This window comes from Mustela nivalis (assembly GCF_964662115.1).
Source record: "Mustela nivalis genome assembly, chromosome: 16".
Classification (NCBI taxonomy): domain Eukaryota; kingdom Metazoa; phylum Chordata; class Mammalia; order Carnivora; family Mustelidae; genus Mustela; species Mustela nivalis.
This window is the reverse complement of record NC_139035.1, coordinates 64,006,656-64,025,409: the sequence shown is the minus strand read 5'-3', so window position 1 is coordinate 64,025,409 and position 18,754 is coordinate 64,006,656. Positions and strand designations below refer to the sequence as shown.

At 44.3% G+C, this 18,754-nt stretch overlaps 1 protein-coding gene and 1 pseudogene across 2 annotated transcripts in view; one reads left to right on the top strand and one right to left on the bottom strand.

The window, feature by feature from the left end:
* Nucleotides 1-11,488, bottom strand: part of SLAMF1 (signaling lymphocytic activation molecule family member 1) — a 32,952-nt gene extending 21,464 nt beyond the window's left edge. Inside the window, exons 1-3 of the mRNA XM_082704313.1 lie at nt 10,818-11,488; nt 3,390-3,728; nt 1,304-1,591 (exon numbers count right to left, since the gene is read on the bottom strand). Coding sequence (XP_082560439.1) covers nt 1,304-1,591; nt 3,390-3,728; nt 10,818-10,893 — 703 coding nt within the window. The 5' untranslated portion in view covers nt 10,894-11,488. The remainder of the gene's footprint in view (nt 1-1,303; nt 1,592-3,389; nt 3,729-10,817) is intronic.
* A 2,187-nt stretch (nt 11,489-13,675) lies between these two features.
* Nucleotides 13,676-13,834, top strand: LOC309849713 (ATP synthase subunit epsilon, mitochondrial pseudogene; annotated as a pseudogene). The gene has a single exon. The product of its transcript is annotated as an ATP synthase subunit epsilon, mitochondrial pseudogene (transcript).
* Nucleotides 13,835-18,754: the final 4,920 nt, after the last annotated feature.

The window sequence follows — 18,754 nt, the reverse complement described above, 5'->3', positions numbered from 1 at the left end:
ACTATTTGGTTGCTGTAAGGATTAAACGAGTTGCTACCTAAGTGGCACTTAGTAAATCATTAAGATCTGTCAGTTATTACTATTTTAGATAAAGAATCTAAGTCTTAGACAGGTTAAGTGACCTTATCCTTGTAAGTAAACAGAGAAGCATTGCGTCAGTGTTCCTGGAGGCCACCTTCTAAAACTCTACAAAGCCTCCTCCATGGACACCAGGTCTACACTGGGCTGAAGTCTCCTTGGAAGGATTTCTGTTCCCTATAGTGGATGCAGGGGAGAATGTCAGGGCATAAGTATGCTTTGAAGCCTAGAACCCAGGTCCTTATGTCCCTGAACCCACCTGAGGAATGGACACAGGATCTGTTATTGAAAAGAGTCAGTGGTCTGTCTATCCTGCTCCCAACCTCAGATGGTTACTTAATCAGCCTTCTGTTCCTTCTGATAGCAGAATAATGATGTTCTTCCCAGAGAATGAGCAGTCAGAAGGTCTAGGTTCAGGTGCTGATTCTACTGCTTATAATTTGAAGAAACTTGAGCTGGTGCTTAAATGCTACGACCTTCAAGTTCCTCATCTGTACAGTGAAGATGATGATAACATGTATATGGTATGGCTATTGTGAGGATCAAAAGAGATCATAGCATAGAAAGTGCTCGGCCAATAACAGAGTACTATATGATTTGTTATTATCCCCAAACTTCACAGTCCAGGTCTCAGTCCAAGAGCTGACTCCCCTGGCCTTCTGACTTGCTATGAAAGTCACAGTCCATTCCATAAAATGTGGCCCTTCATTATATCCTGCTTTTCATTATTGAGCAAATGTTTCAAGTTTTATCTTTAGAACGTGTTGCTGGAATGCAGAGATCACGTATCACATCCCTGCTCCATTTCTGTGCATGGGTGGTCAACAGTACTTATTGATGTTGCAGACCTGTCCCACCATTAGTGGAGTATGGATAAGGGAGTCGGGACTTGCCACCTACACTCTCTCACCCAGCTATCCTGGGGGCTTGGAGTCAAGACAGGAGGGGAGAGGAAGAATCACAACTGGGAGGCCTGCACTCTGGGTATGGCTCCATTATTTCTTATCGTTGTCCTCAAGTGTGAACCAAGCACAATGCCAACCTGGTGGTTATGAGCAGAGGACATTCACTGAATGCACATGAGGAGGCTTTTATCAACTATAGAGAAAACAGAAAGTGTTTTACCGAGGTGGAGGCCATGGCTATGGGAGCAGATCATTTAATCCAGGTGAGGACTGAGCCCATATCCTCAATGTGCCATGCCCACCCCCACCAGGGCACTCACCGAAAGATTCTAGTCTGCACTGGGACTTCGGGGTGAAGGTCCGTGAGCGGCTGCTGATGGGGTTGCTCACAGTGCAGACGTAGACGTTGTTGACATTCTGAGGGCCAAGGTTGAGATGCAGGAGGTGAGTACTGTTGTTGTCTGGGGTCAGTGGGTCAGTAGCCACTTCCTCACTCCAGTTGTAAACCACATAGTCCCCCTTCTCCACGTCGCAGGCCAGTGTCAAGCTGCAGCTCCCATTCCCCCGCGTCAAGTTCAACACCTTAATTTCCGGAGTGGAGACCTGCTCTGTCAAGAGGGGGAGGAAGGAAGCCATCACCAAAGTGAACCCCCTGGGATTCTAACTTGACCTTCTTGTTAGAAGAAAATACAGCCTAATGCTATTTTCCCCTCCCTGTGGGTGTGCAGGGTGATTTATTTGCTGTGGCGATCTGCTGGCTCCCCCAAATCCCTCTCTCTCTACTATACTCTTTCCCACTTGTTCTTGGTGATGCTCCCAATCTTCTGGTTTTTTTACCTGTGGCATTTTCTGCAAACTAATCTGCATGGTTTAATTATCATTGGCTAAAGTATTACCTCTAGACCTGAAAGAATGACATAGTGGTGGGGTTTTACCTGGAGTGTGTGGGTAGGTGGGTATGTGTCTGAGTTTGTGTCTATGTGTCTGTGTGTGTATAGGAGTGTATGTGTGTCTGTGTGCATCTGTGTAGGTATGCAGAGGGGATTAGGAGAGATCTCACTCTAATCTATGAAATAGCCAAGGTAAGTAAGCAAGTTGTACTTATTCAATAACTACTGTACGATGGGCATGATTCTGGAATTTTACATTTATCATAGTCTTTAGTCTCCTCAACAACTTTCTCAACAATTATAACCTTAGTTATAAGTACTCCCATTCTACAGGCAAGGAAATGGAGTCCCAGAGAGGTGGAGTGTCTCATATAGATAGTATCACTTAAGCTGAGATCAGAACCTAAGGCTGTCTGGCTCTCCTCTTTCTTGGACTTGAGAAGAATATCATGGTTGCAGAGACTGTGTCTTCCAAGGTAAGAGTTTATGTGACAAGATGTGACAAAGGCAGTGAACTGTTCTAGAAAATGCATGATGTGTCAACCCTCTGAGAGTAGTCAGAACTCTCTGTACCTGGCAGAGGGCTGAGGGGAGGCTGCATAAACTATGTGGAGGAAGGGGATGCCGGGACTAGGGGAAGAGTGAGAGGGGTATTGTCCTCTTTTCTGTAGGCACCTGAGTATTTCAAAGAAATGCTGGGTAGGTGGGGCTCTCTGTACCAGCTCAAATATAAGGAAGTCTCTCTGTGAGAAATCAGGACAACCCACATGGCTGTTGTCAGGATTCCTGGAAATTCAAAGAGTCTCTGGGTCTAAGAGATACAAAATCTGGGTGCATTCCAGAAGGGCTGGCAGCTAAAGAGGCTCATAAAAGCACTGGCCTTGGGTTCAGATGGACCTAGATTCTGGTTTAAGCTCTGCAGTTAAGTGACCTTATAACCAGAGCCTCTGTTTCAATGAGAAAAAGGTGCTTTTTCACCAGGTAGATACGGTCGCATGGGGTGTGCGGGCAGTGCATGGACTGATTCAGCCCTCCTCTTCCTGGGCCCCCATGTGGGGAACCACCCACGAGGACTCGTGAAAACACAAGCCAACCACTTCCCCCTGGATTTCAGTGTCCTTATCAACAGAAAAGAGATTGGGTTCGATCTGTAGTATTCAAACATTTTAAAAATTGGGGGGAAAAAACTTATTTTCAAACCAAGTCTTATTTGCAAATTGAAACTCTTGGGGCCACAGGCCCTGTAGTCCATTGGCAGCTGGGTTCCTTGTCTTTGAGAAATGGGGTAGGGCTAACTAGTGCTAATCAACTACCATCAGTGAGTGATTTGGATGAAAAAGACTTGAATCTCTGAAACCCCTTCCTAAAGCACAGTTTAAAGACCCCGGACTAGGTGATCTTTCAAGTTGCGCCCAACCTTGGATACCCTTGCTTCTGAGAGATGCCCAAATCTTAGGTAAGAAATGACCTCGGGTACCACCCCTCCCCGTGCAGACTGCGGAAGCCCCAGGATTACCATAGAGCTTCAGCTGCAGACAAAAGTGTCGAACTGAAAAGTTCTCCTCCAGGGTCATGAAGTACCAGCCCTCATTTTCCTTCCTGCTTTCCAGGATTCCCAGACTCAGGTTTTCCAGATGAAAGGTATAGCCATTTTCCAGATAGCGCGGAGACCCCCCTTCGGGCAGATCCAGGGAAGCTATTTTCTTTTTGACACTGTTTCCTGGCGATTCTGCTCTGGTGACAAGGACGTGGACGCTCTTGTTCATGCTCTTACTTATGCCTCCGGATGCCAAGGGCAGCAGCACACTGTTTCCCAACTGCCCAGGTATCTCTGGGCAGTTCAGCAAGCTCTCCCCTGTGCAAGGAAGAAGAAAGTCTGTGATTGCAGAGCTCTTTAAGAATCTCATCCTCTCTGTGCATCAGGAGTGACAGATTAAAGGTGCTCGCTCTTTCTCTCAGGCTCTCCTCGGGGTTGCCAGGTCCCTAGTAACCTATAGGAATGGTCATAACAATCCTACTATATTCTTAATGTTTGAAAAACTCCCATGGAAATCTTAAAATTGCTTAGAAAGGAGAGGTACAGACTAATTAGGACACTGGGGTTCTTTGATCTGGGAGAGAATGCTATCAACTCAGATTTATAGTAAAGACATGGAGAAGTTAAGACGTAGAGAAGTTAAATGACATCCCTGAAATCACATAACCAGTAACTGGACTAGAAGCCAGGTCTGCTCATTCCTTGACCAGACTTCTTACCACCGCTGGGTACCTAGTATGAAGGTCAGAGAGCAACTGGAACAGATTCTGAGCTCGCGAGCCTAGGAGACCAAGGCTACAGAGCATCATCATTTCAGAAAAAGAAGAAAAAGTCTGAGGGACGTGGACCTAGGAGCGTGGTGAGCCCAGTGTTCAAACTGTGGAACGCTTGTTCTCAAAAAGACCATAAGATCGTTTCTAATATCAAGGGTGAGAAATTATTTTATTTCTCTTTTTCAAAAGAGCTGAGCCAACAACAACCACAACCACCACCACAACAACAACACAAAACCACACACACACACAAAACCCCACCCTCTCAGATCAGGGTAAGGGATCCTACTGCTGACTATGTAACACCTCCTCTCTCCCCAAACCCATGGCCTCCGCTGATGACTCTGCTTCTCACTGAACTGAAAATGCAGAAGAAACAAGAAGAGAACTTCCTACCGCCCCAGCTGGATGGTCTGTGCCCCCATTAAGGTTAGCCTCTTCCATCATGGAGCACTCACCCACCTCAGGCCTTTGCTCTTACAATAGCCCCCACGCTTTGCACCATCAGCTTTATTACTGGTGTAGAATGTTGTGGGTTCTTTCCATCAACACACAACATACCAACCTGTAACGTTCCTCCTCGTACAAACCCCTCCCCTGACCCCAGGTTCATCCCTCGCAGCTGCCTCATTTCTCTCTTTTCCCTTATTGCAAAGTCCTTTAATGTGTGTTTATATTTTCTGTTTCTGTTTCCTGACTCATTGTTCCTGCACCCACGTTAGCAGGCGCTCTTCCCTACCGCTCACTGGAATTATCCTCATCAAGGTCACTGTGTGCGCCGTAGCGCCGAGTCTATCCTCCATCCTCGTCTTGCTTTCTCAGGAGCCCCTGACATGGTTCGTCACTGCCTCTTTGAAGCACGGCCTTCGCTCAGCCCCTGGAATACCACTCTCCTGGTTTCCCTCCTATTTCACTGGCTACTCCTTCTCAGCCTCCCCGACTGGAACCTGCTGCTCTTGAAGATCTCTAAATACGGGCGCATCCTGGGACTCAGTACTCAGAGCCCCGCTCTCCCAGCCGTGCTCATCCAGGTGCGTGGGTTCACATGCTTCTGGAATGCCTGCAGAGATGGACCTCGCACCCAAACTGCCCACATGGATCTGTGTTGGGAGGTCAAAAGGGCATTGCAAACTTAGCAAAGGAACTCTTGGCTCCATAGCCCCTCCCACCAACAACATTACAACTCCCCGGGATTCTGAGACCAAAACGTTTGGAATCATCCTTGACTCCTTTCCTTCTCTCATATGCCGTATCGAGTCTATCAACAACTCCTGTTGGCTCTTCCTTCAGGATATGTCTGCGATCCTAACGCCTCCAGCCTCCTTCATTTCTGCCACTGTCGTCACAGCCTGGCACGGCCACTGGCTTCCAACTAATCTTCTGGCATTTGTACAGTAGACCGACTCATCTTTCAAACCTACGCCAGATTTTGTCTCTCTCCTGCTTTGAAACTTCCAGGGATTTCTAGCAACCATAGAAGAAATAGCCACAGGCCTTGTTATGGCTTCAAAGACTCTGAGTAACCCCGTCCCTTCCCTGACCCTTCTACTGCCCTCTCTCTCCACTCACTGCCCTATGGTCATACTGGCTCAGACACCTCATCAAGAACATTCCCACATCAGAGCTTCTGCTTCTGCTGTCCTCTGGGTATCTTTTTCTTTATATATCTGGGTAGCTCACTCCCTCACTTTATTTTAGATTTCTGCTCAAGAAGTTATCTCCTCTGAGAAACTTGTTCTCACCATCCTATACAAAATAAGCGCCCCTTCTGATTCCACACTTACCCCTGTCTGAAGATACATCGTGTATTATTCTATTCTATTTTTGTGTCCCTGGCTAGGATGCAAACTTTTCAAAAGGAAGAATTTCATTCTGTTCGTAATTTTGTGTCTAGGACCTACAACAATAGCTGGTGTATGGTAGGCTTTTAATAAATATCTGTTCAAAATATGAGTGCAGAAAGCTATATTACCGACTCAAATCTCTCTTATTTAGCTTTGCCCAATATGTAACTGAACTTACCCATAAGCTAAATCTCATAAATGGAGCCCATGACTCAGAGAACATAGATTGCTTTAGTTGATAAGGAAGCCAGAGAAGTAAAACAAAATCACCTGCTTGAGTAGTGCGACTGCCTAGAAGGACACCATTGACTTGTGGCTCACGTGGGTTGTTGGAGAACTGGACAAACTGGTCCAGATGTTCTTGATATCAAAATGCTCTGAAATCCCAACCCAGGCCCATAAAGGGCCCAGCTAGTATCAGGCTAGAGATCCAGAAATGGGGAGAAAATCATGGGCAGTCCACTTGGGTGAAATTAGGGTGAGATTGGTGGAGACTCATAACAATGAAGAGAAGTGAGGGGAAGGGAGGATATAATATGGCATCGGGAGGGGCCCCCATACCGCCCCCAGTACCACCAAAGAAACCAATGAAATAAAATAGGAAGGGAGAGAGAAAAAAGAGAAGAAGGAACAGATGAGAGGGCAGGCTGAATGGTATCTGCACACTCACGCACGGGGAGTGGGATCGAAACTCGGTCAGCAAGCAACCCTCACACCCTGCAACCCACATGAAGAATGGTGATCTCACAACTGAGTGCGTGTGAGTGGCTGGGTCTAGAAACCAGTACCAGCTAAGCACAAGTGGAAAACAAGTGGGAACTTTAAAGTGGTTCAGAGAGCCCTTCAAGTGGAGTCCCCACTCCTGAAACATCCTACGGCCTGATGCGACTTTTCCAGCGGGGCCGTGATTCAGTCAACCCTGTTTGCTCAAGAGTCTGGAGGAAACGTTCGTAGCCATTACCACCAACTCATTTTCTTCAAGGCTAATTCTACTTAGAAAGTAGAGTGATTCACATGGGCCCATGGATATTTTCCTGAAATGAGCCCCATGTGGCCAACCCTTCTCAAGATGGGATTCTACCTAATGAGAACCACCCACTTACACTGCCAGGTCATGCGCCGCTCACAGGGGCTCACGCCATCTTGCCGTAGCTTTCAGGGAGAGGACGCGGGCAGGTCTTACCAGGCCTCACACTTCTTGCAGCAGAGCGAGGCCCCAGAAGAGACGTTTGTTCTGTTACCTGCACTCCCAAGAGCCATTCTCTCCCCACCCCCTTCCTTGATGCTACTGAGTCTTTCTGAGTCAGAGGACTTGCATCTGCATGCCCCGGGCTGACTGCCGGTCACTGCCCTCTATGTCCCTGACTAACTCCTTCCGTCCCGTCTCTGCCTCTGAACCCTAGCCTCCTCGAGGCCTCCCTGCTTTGTGCCTCCAGTGCCTTACTATGTCCCCTTCATATCACTCCTTGCCCTTTTAACTCTGATTTTTTGCCTGTCACCCTTACTCAAGAATAAGCTTCTGTGAGTAGCGACTGTGTCTGCTTGTCCACTTAGAGTCCTTACACCCACTTGGGACACAGTAGAAACTCAGTAAAACCATGCTGCGCAAGAGAATGAAAAACTGAATGAGCGAGCAACACAGAACCTCAGAACCCTTCTCTCCAAAATCAGAATGTACTCTGTTTCGTCGTTCTAACGTCCCTGAGAAGGACAGTGTGTCTGGGAAATGATGGTGACCCTTCTCCCCGCTTGCCAGGGGAGCGGATGGAAAACGCTTGGCTATGGAGCCCAGGCTTCAAGCTCAGCAGATCACTTGCCATCCCCCTGAACCCTCGCAACACCTCATCTCGACACTGACATCTTCATCAGGAATACTCTCATCAAGTCTTATAAATAATCCAGTGTATATATTTGGGAAGACACACAAGGAACTGGTGATAGCTGCTGTCCTGTCTCCATCGCATCCCCTTCTGTGCTGCTGAAGTTTTAAGTAGACGTATGTGTGATCCTCTTGCAATAAACTAACTAGGTAACAAAAAAACCTAAATGAAAACTTAGGTGATGAAAGGAGTTCCTATCCAGATCAAATACTTCCATGTGCCTGTATTTCCTTCTATAGTTTTATCAGCTTCTCTCACCTTTTGAAGATTCCTACACTTCATTTCAATTCAATTAAAGTCAACTTACATGCTCCAATTACAGATAGCATATTCTAATTTTTACCATGGGACCTGGAGACAAATTTTAACATCCCTCCCACCCCCACCAACCACAAGTTTATCCAGGCTCATTTACTGAGGTCTCTGAAGTCAGGCTGTGTAACTACAGAGAAACTGCTAAACTTCTCTGTGGCTCTCATTCCTTCTTCTATAAAATTGTAATGGTAACAATAATAACATATCCCCTAGGGGTGGTGTGAGAATTAAGTGAATACACATAGCACTTAGAACAGTGCCTAATATAGCAAACAAGGCTTTGCATACTATTATTATTCATTCAACAATCATTTGTGGAAGGGCTCTGATATACCAGATACTGGGGCAGGTCCTGGGCAGAGGCTGTGGATGCTCCTTGTGCTTCCCCCACCCCTCGCACAATGCCTGCCGCATCAGGGGTCCTTAATAGATAGTTACTCAATGAGATTGTCCAAAGTCAACCAACCCATGGATAAAACCAATCAGCCCTGACATTATGGTTTCCAGTCTGGTGCTGGAGATGCAAAGGTGATGGCTTTATAGCCCAGTATTAAATCTTTAGAGAAAAAAGTATCCCAGTATTAAATCTTTTGAGAAGCTTCAATCGGCACCTTGGGAGAGAATGGCCCAGTGAGCAAAGATGGGCCAAGTCTGAAGCCCACACACTTATCCTTCATGTGTGTGAATGAGGTGGACCCACCTGGAGGAATACAAGATCCCCTTGGGGCAATTCATCAGTTGTAAGAGACGCGTCGCTCTGGTGAGGGATGCTCATAATGGGGAAGTATGTATGTGGGGGAGTGGGGGAAATCTTGGTACCTTCTGCTCATTTTTGCTGTGAGCCCAAAATTTCTCCAAAAATAAAGTCTATTTCTTTTAAATGCCATTGAGGGAATGGAAAATTCACTTTATTGGGGGAAGGGACATGTGGACTTTTGATTCTACAATTCTGACGGAATTGGGAGGCAAGCTGAGTAGAGATAAGAAGGAGAGTGGCTCCTGATTTTACAAGAATTGCACTTCTTGGTTGAGTAACTGTCATGGTTGACCTGTCCCACTTGCAAAGCATTTCCATCTGTGTTTAATCGGGGTTTCACAAAAGAGTGTGTATTTAAAAATAAAAACACTAAAAATTTTGTGCGTGTTTCAGAGAAAACGGAATGCAAGGAAGACAGGCACTGCAGGTTGGGTAGACACACCCCACGGAGCTGGGCTGCTTCTTGCTGACCAGGGACTGTCAAGCCTCCAGCGGAGCAGCTGCCAGCACCTGGTGCCATGGGAGCACCGTGGGCCAGGCTGGCTAGCTGGCAAGTAAACACAGAGATTTAAAAAGTCCAACCCACTGTTCAACCCCATCACTCCTGATAGTCACTAAGAAATATCCCCAAGTGGTAGCCACATATGAAGTGCATCTGGGATGGTTTGGCTTTCTCTGTGGTGGCTTAAAGTGGTTCAGTCTGGCTTTCTGAACCTTGAGCTCAATCACCCTAGACCTCAGAAAGCAAGAGCTCTAGGTCTCCCTGATTCTGAGGGAAATGGGGGTCAAGAAAGGTCCTCTTTATCTAGGAGTCTAGTAAAAGATAGATCCCATGCACAGCCTCTCCGACATCCATAGAGTATCTCTGGACTTTTCCTGTAAAAGTCCTTAATGGATTTGCGGTCTTGAAAACCCCAAGTGCAAAACACCCAGAGCCTCAGGATTTCCCCCCTTCCTTAATACCGCTTCCACTCCGGGCTGCCTCCCCTAGTCTAACCAGCCTCCAGGCTCTGAAACATTCCCAGTGAGCCCAAAGTCCACTTCTTGTATGGCTTTTCTTTCTCAAATACCTTTTCTCATAGCCCTGATACTACTACAGAGCACCCCAGCTCACCTCCAGGAGGGACACAAACCAGAAAGACAAGAGCAGAGCTCAGCCCCAAACCCTGTGTTGTGTGTCTGGCCCTACTGCCAGAGCTCCCCAGACCCTTGAGAGTTCCCAATTTGCATTTCCAGAAATCCTGGCCTCTCCCCCATCTCACTGCCTTGGGAGGTTCTCTTCCAGGAAAGTAGCCACCAGCATGACCACACTGGAGCCACTGTCTGATCGCAACTGATGCCTGAGGTTTTCACTTCACTTCTACACTATAGCCCTTCCTCCCTTCCTTGTTGTTGGACCGTGGTTCTGGCTGGGCTGCTCACATGTGTGAGGATCCACTTCAAGGGCAGGGAAGTAGGAGTCATCGTCTCCCAAGCTCCATCGGTCCACCTCAGCCCCTTAGCCTGGGTATTTGCCAGATGCAAAAACAACCACTCAACCAGAACCTTGACCAGAGTGTCCCATCCTGAGACCCTGGTCTGCAATGTTACCTGTGCCTTTGGCTGAGGGCTCCTGGTTTCCTTGGAAACTAGGATTGGTGGGGCTGAGCCTTGGCATCCAGGAACCCACAATATTCCTTCCTCTTTGAAAGAGTCAGAAGGAACTCAGAGCCAGTCCCTGAGAGAGAGAGGCAGCCAAACCACAGCCCCCAGCCCCTGTGACTTTTCTCCAACCATGGTCTGGCTGACTCCTGGCAGGTAATGGTGGGACTCACGTCCTCAAACAGATGAACACTCACCTGTTCCACAGCTCAGCTCAAAAGCCAGGGAGAGAAACAGCAGGAAGTTCAAGGAGAGAAGCCTCTTGGGATCCATCAGCTGGCGAAGAGAGGGAAGGGAGCCCGTGAGGAGCCCTACAACTGCTTGCAGACGCCACGCCGGAATGAGGTCCGTGTCAGGCAGAGGTGCCTCTGCCGCCTAGTTATGCATCAGGAACCAGATGGCTTCCTGTATCACTGGGACTTTTTCTGCCTGAGTGTCGGAGATTGCTCATCTCCTTTTAGGCTTCAAATCACTTTGCTGTTCCCAAGAAGTCCGTGTCAAATGCTCAGACTGCCTAAGACGGGAAAGTAGTTCAGCAAACCCAGCCCTGAGCAGAAATTGACCCCCCCTCCTCCCAACCCCAGCCTTCCCTGGTAGCTCTGTCTGGTAACCCTTCTTAGAGTGGAAAGAAGGCTTGTCAGATCTGGGTCAGTTAGTTCAAGGCTGAACTTGGATGACTAAACTTTGAAGAGTTCTTGTGTTTCATGTCTGATTTGTTCCATAACTTCATTGAACCCCTCCACACGCAGTCGGGTCCTGATGTCAAAGCCCCAGAGACATGGGGAAGGCAAGGGCGGATCAGCTGGCACAAATCCAACTTCCCAGATGGTGCAGGGTGGTAGAATTTAGTGAGCTCTCGGTTGTGTTTGAGGGGGTACCTTTATTTCAGAGCTTGTGTCTAACTTTTTGTAGAGGGGAAGGGACTAAAGTAGGCAGAAGAAAGACATACTTTTCCACGAGTTAAGCTGTAAAAATGAAAATACTGGAAAGATACTTTTACCAGTGTTCAGGAAGAGATTTTGAAAGGTCAGCTTCTTGTTTTTAAAGTCCATTTTAGGGATATCTGGTTGGCTCAGATAGTTGAACATCTGTCTTTGGCTCAAGTCATGATCTCCACATCTAGAATTGAGCCCCCCATCTGGCTCCTGGCTCAACAGGGCGTCTGCTTCTCCCTCTGCTGCTCCCCCAGCTTGTGCTCTCTCTGTCTCTCCCTCTCTCAAATGAATAAATGAAAAAAAAAAATCTAAAAAAAAAAAAAAAACATTTTTTAACAGATCTGAGGCACTCTCCAGTGGGCCTTCCTGAGGAAATTAAGGTTACAAGACCTGGCGATATATGGGAACTTACCCTTTCTCTTCACTGCTTTTCTCCTTCCCTCATCTAACACCCAAGCATCCTTCTCAAATACTACCTGGTGGGGTGTGGGAGCCAGCATGTACCAACTACTGAGAGCTGATTGTTAAATTTTCGGAATCTTACAAGCTGGGTGATTGATAAATATTACCATTATTAAGAATTCGATTTATATGAATTTACTATATTTATTTAATTGTAGATGAGGGAATAATAACTAAGGGGAAAACTCAAAATGAATTACTTCCTAATTAGTTCACAACATTTTATTATTATCTATGGTCTTGAGTACATTTACACCTATTGTATCTCTATGGTGGAAATAAAATACCAGGTATCATATGGGCTCTGTATTACTTTCAATGACAGCATGTTTGTAGCTTGAAATCAGCCTATTGGCAAATGATAGAATCAGAGCTCTGGTTTAATGTTATGTTGGTTTTCTGGATGTAAGAAAATGATAAAGAAAAGGTGATAATTCAGATTAAACTTAAAAGTATATCATGACTGTAGCTTCGATGTTGTGAATAGAACACAGAATTTGAGGAAGTAGTATTCCAGGATTTAACAACTACGGTCTTATTCAGCAAAAAGTCACTAATGTCACTGACCAGTAAATGAGGTTGCTATATATGTCTTTGATGTTGCATATTTCTTTAACCTAAATAAAAAAAAAAAAGTGACTGGAAGCAAGAAGAGAATAGAGTGAGATATTTGAAGAGTTGAGAGAAAGAAAAAACCCCACCAACCTAGAATTCCAAATCCTGAGAAATTATCCTTCAAAAGTGAAGGAGAAACAAAGACTTTCTTGGACAAACAGAAGTTGAGGGAATGTTTTGTCAGTAGCTCTGCCTTGTTAAAGATAGTCAAAGAAGTTCTTTAGGGAGAAAGAAAATTATATATGTCAGAAACTCAGATATACATAAGGAAAGAAAGAGCATGAGACAAGGAATAAGTGAAGATAAAAATAAAAGCTTATTTTTATTACTCTTAATCGATCTAAGAGATAACACATTATTCAAAATAATAATAACAATAACGATGTATTCAATTATGTGTGCTTATGTATATTTCTTATGTATATATGTGCTTCTGAATGCTTATATATAAGTGAAATGAATGACAATGATACAAGGGATAGGAAAGAAGAATTAGGATTATTTTCTTACATAAGATCCCACACTACCCGTGAAACAGTATAGTGTTATTTGAAAATGTGCTTGGATTGGTTGTAAATGTATATTGCAAAATCTAGAGCAACCACTAAAAAAAAGTTTTAAAAAAAAGTATGATTATGTACTAAGGAGAGAAAATGAAATCCTCAATTAAACCACAAAGGGCAGAAAAAGAGGGAAGGCAATAATAGAAACAAAGAAGAAGGGCAACAAATAGAAAAGAGTAACAGATATGGTAATGTTATTCTAACAATATCAAGAAACATTTTGAATGTTAATGGTCTTACTGAACCAATTAAAACACAGAGACTGTCAGAATGGATCAAAAAACAAGATCCTATTGGCTTTTGGTGGACAGCAGGGGCCATTAGAGAGGTAGACCAGGGCAAGAAGTGGCAGGATTGGCAGGTCCAGAGCCTTGTCCTTTCTGCTGCTCAGGCCTGATCTTCCTGTAGCTGGGCTGCCCACGATGCTCCCCATAGATATGTCCTTACAAGTTGGCCAGAGGCACTCACTCTTGAAACATCATGATGGTGTACTGGTGACAGACTGGACTCGGCTACATTTGAAACTCCCAGATCTGTGCAAAAGCAGTGAGAGATGCACTGACTACAGAATTCGAAACAAATGACAAGAAGACTTCCGGCAGCGGCAAAAAAAAAGTTGTGAAAGTGAAAAAGGAATAATCTACTCTGACTGAAGCTTGAAATGCTGCATTTTCCAGGTGAAGATATGTGGGCACATGTTAGGGCAGATTGAAAACTAGCTGCTCTAAATACATGTCTTATTCACAGACTAACCATGACAATAAATTGAAATATTATTCAAAAAAACAAAGCAAAACAAAAATAAAACCCAACTATGTCATCTATAAAAAACCACTTTAAGTATAAAGACACATAAAGATTAAAAGTGAATGGATAAAGAGAAAACATGCTAACATTAATTAAAAGAAAGCAGAGGTTGCCATATTAATTTCAGACAGAGCAAAATTATTATATAACGACAAAGGGGTCAATTCTCCAAGAAAACATAACAATTTTTAACGTATATGTGTCTAACAACAGAGCTTCAAATACATAAGGCAAAGACTGGTAGAACTATGATGAGAAATAGATAAATCTGCTATCATCATTGGAGACTTGAACATCCCCCTATCAGAAATGGACAGATCCAACAGGCAGAAAATCAGGACACTACTAAATTCACACCACCACAAATCAGCTGACACCTATAGACTACTTCACCCAGTAACAGCAGAATACACATTCTTCTCAAGTTCATATGGAACATTCACCAAGATAATCCACCTTCTGGGCTGTAAGACACATCTTAATACATTTGGAAAAATGGAAATCATACATTGTCTGCTCTCAGGCCACAGAGAGATTAAAATAGAAGTCCAAAACAACAACTGGAAAATCCCAAAACATGTGGAGATTAAACAATTCACTTCCAAATAACATATGGGCCAAAGAAGAAATCTCAAGAGAAAATTTTAAATATTTTGAACAAAATAAAAATAAAAACACAACTTATCAAAATTTGTAGGATTCAGGAAAAAAAAAGATGGTGCCTAAAGGAAAATTGATAGCATTGAATGCATATAATAGAAAAGAAAAAAGATCTAAAATCAATATAAGCCTTCACTTTAGGAAACTAGAAAAAGAAGAGCAAGTTAGGGGCGTTTGGATGGCTCAGTGTGTTAAAACCTCGCCTTCGGCTCAGGTCATAATCCCAGGGTCTTGGGATTGAGCCTTGCATCAGGCTTTCTGCTTGGCAGGGACCCTGCTTCCTCCTCTCTCTCTGCCTGCCTCTATGCCTACTTGTGAGTTCTGTCTGCCAAATAAATAAATAGAATCTTAAAAAAAAAAAAAGAGCAAATTAAGTGCAGAGTAAGCAGAAGAAAAGAAATAATAAAAACTAGAGTAGAAAGCAATGAAATTGAAAACAAGATATTAATAGGGAAAAATCAATGAAAGCAAAAGCTTGTTCTTTGCAAAGACCAGAAAATTGGTAAACCTCTAGCCAGGCTAAATAAATTAAAAAAAAAAAAAAAAAAAAAGAGGACACAGATTACTAATATCAGAAATGTAAGAGGGGGCATCACTACCAAACCCATGGACAAAAAAAGGACAATAAAAGAATACTATGAACAACTTCAAGCCCACAAATTTGATAACATCGGTAAAATGGATCAATCCTTGAAAGACATAATTTGCCAGAACTCACAGATGAAATAGACAATCTAAATAAGTCTATTTCTATTAACAAATTGAACCAACAATTAAATAACCTTCCAAATCAGAATGCATACTAACTCACTCACTCTATCCTATCTTTCTAGCTTATTCTATTCAATATATAACTTATTCTGATATCAAAACTGGACAAAAATATCACAAGAAAAAAACTAGAGGCCAATATCTCTCATGAGCATAGGTACACAAATCCTCTACAAAGTATTGTCCAATCAAATTCAATAATGTATAAAAAGTGTTATGTTTCAACGACGTGGAACGTATCCCAGGCATGCCAGGCTGGTTCAACATTCAAAAATCAGTTTATCCTGTACTGTATCTGGTACATCAAGCTGTTTCCATCAGCTATAAAGAGCAGATTTGAACAAACTCACAACTAAAGGTGTACAAGTGATAAAGTCTCACACTCATAAGTCCATTCTCAAAATCCTTTATATTCACTACCTTATTTGATGTTTGTAACAGTTTTATGAAGGAAGCAGATCTGGTGGTGATGGAAAGCAGGGACTGGACAAAACTTGGGAACCCTGTCTCCAGGTCAAAACCTCTTTCTCTTTCTCTGGAGTATATTCATTATCCCCATGAATACTCAAGAAAGTAAGGAGGAAAAAAATCCTCCTAATTAAACTCCCTGGATGCCTGTAGCTTCCACTTATGTTATTTCATTAATTTTTATAATTTAAAAAAAAGCAGGTATAGTTATCACTATTTTACAAATTGAGGTACAGACCTGCTAAATAACTTGTCTAATGGCTCAGAGTGCCCAAAATGGAAGAACTAGATTCAAATCCTGCATTACCTGACTCCAGAGTCTCTGCTCTCTCCATTCACCATACTACTTCCATTACACTTGGCAAGAACATTAACTAATCCTTGGGCTCATGTTAGTCAATTGCCTGTTATCCATGGAACATCTGGCACAGATGAAGGTATGGGCGACAGGGGAACCCTGTCCAGTATTTCCTCCCCCTGACTTCCATCACTGGTGACAAAGCTGCACTTCCTTCCCTTTGGCTTTATGGAACTCCTTTCTAAGATTGAGGAAGACCATATGTCTATGGAAAAGAGCCTTCCCCCGATCTAAGGTAGGCTGCACATTGAGATTATCTCCTAAACAGAAGGGTGTAACATCCCCCTAAGATTTGCTACTTTCCCTCCTGACCCTTTATGGCAAGGGTTGCAGAGTGACCTGCCTGAAAGTGCCTGTGTCTGGGCTGCCCCTGAACATCTTGGCATCCCAGCTTAAGACTATGCTTATCAAGGCTTCTGACCAAAGAGGCCCCTATAACATGAGCCAGCAACTCAAGGAGGGATCTCACAAGGGCAGAGCACACTACCTGGCTGCTTGGAGCCCATAATAAGCATCTCCATTGGAATAAGAAAAATTAAAAACAAGTAAATAAATAAATAAATAAATAAAACAATTAAAAAACAATAAAAACCCCACAAAACCAAAATGAAAATAAAAAATTCCCCCAAAATCTGAAACATCTCCTAGGAGACCTGATTGCAAAGTCTAAAATCAGCCCGGGGAAATCACTGGAAAAAACACCGTAGCTCAGCTCTGTTGGGTGAGATGAGGAAGCCCATGGGACAGGTGTCTGTTACAGAGACTGAGCAGACCAGTGGAGCAGACAGCCCTCCTGGGTAGGGCCTGTAGGGGTTGAAGGGCATTGGGGGTTGGGGGAGTGGGGAAACCAGGTTATGAGGTGGCTTTATCCCAGACCATGACCCAGGTTTTGCCCAACATGTTCATGCCAGTAGCCACCCGTCTGAGCAAATGGATGTACTGAGTGACCAAGGCTCAGAAAGGGAAGCTGGGGACGTCGCCCAGTGTGGCTTGTGAAGATGCCACTGGAAGTGCCTTCTGGCCTTTACCTAGCCTGTAAGGCTGAAATTGCTATCTTCGAGGTCTTCCACATGTTTCCTACATCAGCACCTTCTCCAGGGTTCAGATCCAGGTCAGAACACTAGAATCTAGAGGTTGAGGAGAGATATCCACGGGCATCTGTAATCTGAGGTTACCTCCCCAAACTCTTGTCACTTCCACTGATGCTCCTGCCCTCCTTCCAGACCTCAGAGTCAATATGTGGGGATCTCTTCCTTCTGGGCCTGCCCTGGACAGACTAAGTCTCTCTTGTCCCACAGTCCCCATAGCTCTTTGAGACACATTCTTGGTAGGGTTGGGGGTCCTTCCTAGTATCCCCCAAATTATCCTACATGACAGCCATATAGTTTTCTGGCCTGCTTTCTACTGGCATAAGCTGCTACAGAGAGGGAAATGCCCACGCAATTCCACTCCTTCTAGGAAGGAACCGAGTTTAGGAACCAGCAACAGTGCTGTTGAGTCACCAACCTCAAACTTTTTCTGTGTGCCAAAAGCTGCCTCCCATAGCTCTGATCTCCCTTCTTAGATAGAGTTATAAACATGACAATAACTTGCAAAGCATGCTACAAATTCTGGATGACTGTGGTCAGCCTTCTTCTTTCCTTCATACAAAGCTCAAACTAAGGGCTCGTCGTTGGCAGTTCTAGAAGGCTCTTGGTCAAGTCCACTGAGCACTCATCTTGCAAAGCTGATGAGGAAAAGGATTCATTCCTTTTCATCAGGGAAAAGGATTCATTCCTTTCTGAGTAGTCCCAGTCCCTAACCAGTGATCACATTCCTGAGAGACAAAGACAGATGGGGAGGAGGACTGAATGCCCCATGGGTCACTGAATGAACTTCTGAGATGCTCACAAGCCATTAATGTAGTGGGATTCTGGCACTGACATGCCAATGATGTAGGCTGACCTGAAATAAGTCCAGGGAAGAAGGAAAAGCTAGGACACTTGAGCAGCTTGGAAAATGGAGCTGTAGACTAGGGGACTCGAGTGAAGAACTCTAGTTGGCATAACTGAAGAGAGGGACAGTATGGGGATACCCTGGAATGACACACAGAAAGGAAGTCCAATATCTTCCTCTTCTCCATGCACTTGCCTGACCCCATGCTAACCACGAGGAAAACATTCTATCAGTTTTAAATATAATGATTCTCAACATCCCTTAATGATGGAACCATAACAAGGACTTACACATTTAGTTATCAACCACCTGAATAAATTTATCAAATAATATTTCTAGTTAAGAGTGGGAAATGTAGGAAGTGGGATTTTTAAAAATTAGGGTTCTGTCTCTTCTTTTTAAAATTGCGAATATAATACAGTATTGAACATTTTAAAAGAAGAAAGAGGGGCGCCTGGGCGGCTCAATCAGTTAAGCATCTGACTCTCGATTTCTGCTCAGGTCATGATCTTAGGGTCCTGGGTTGGAGCCCCGGGTCAGGCTCTGAACTCTTCGGAGGG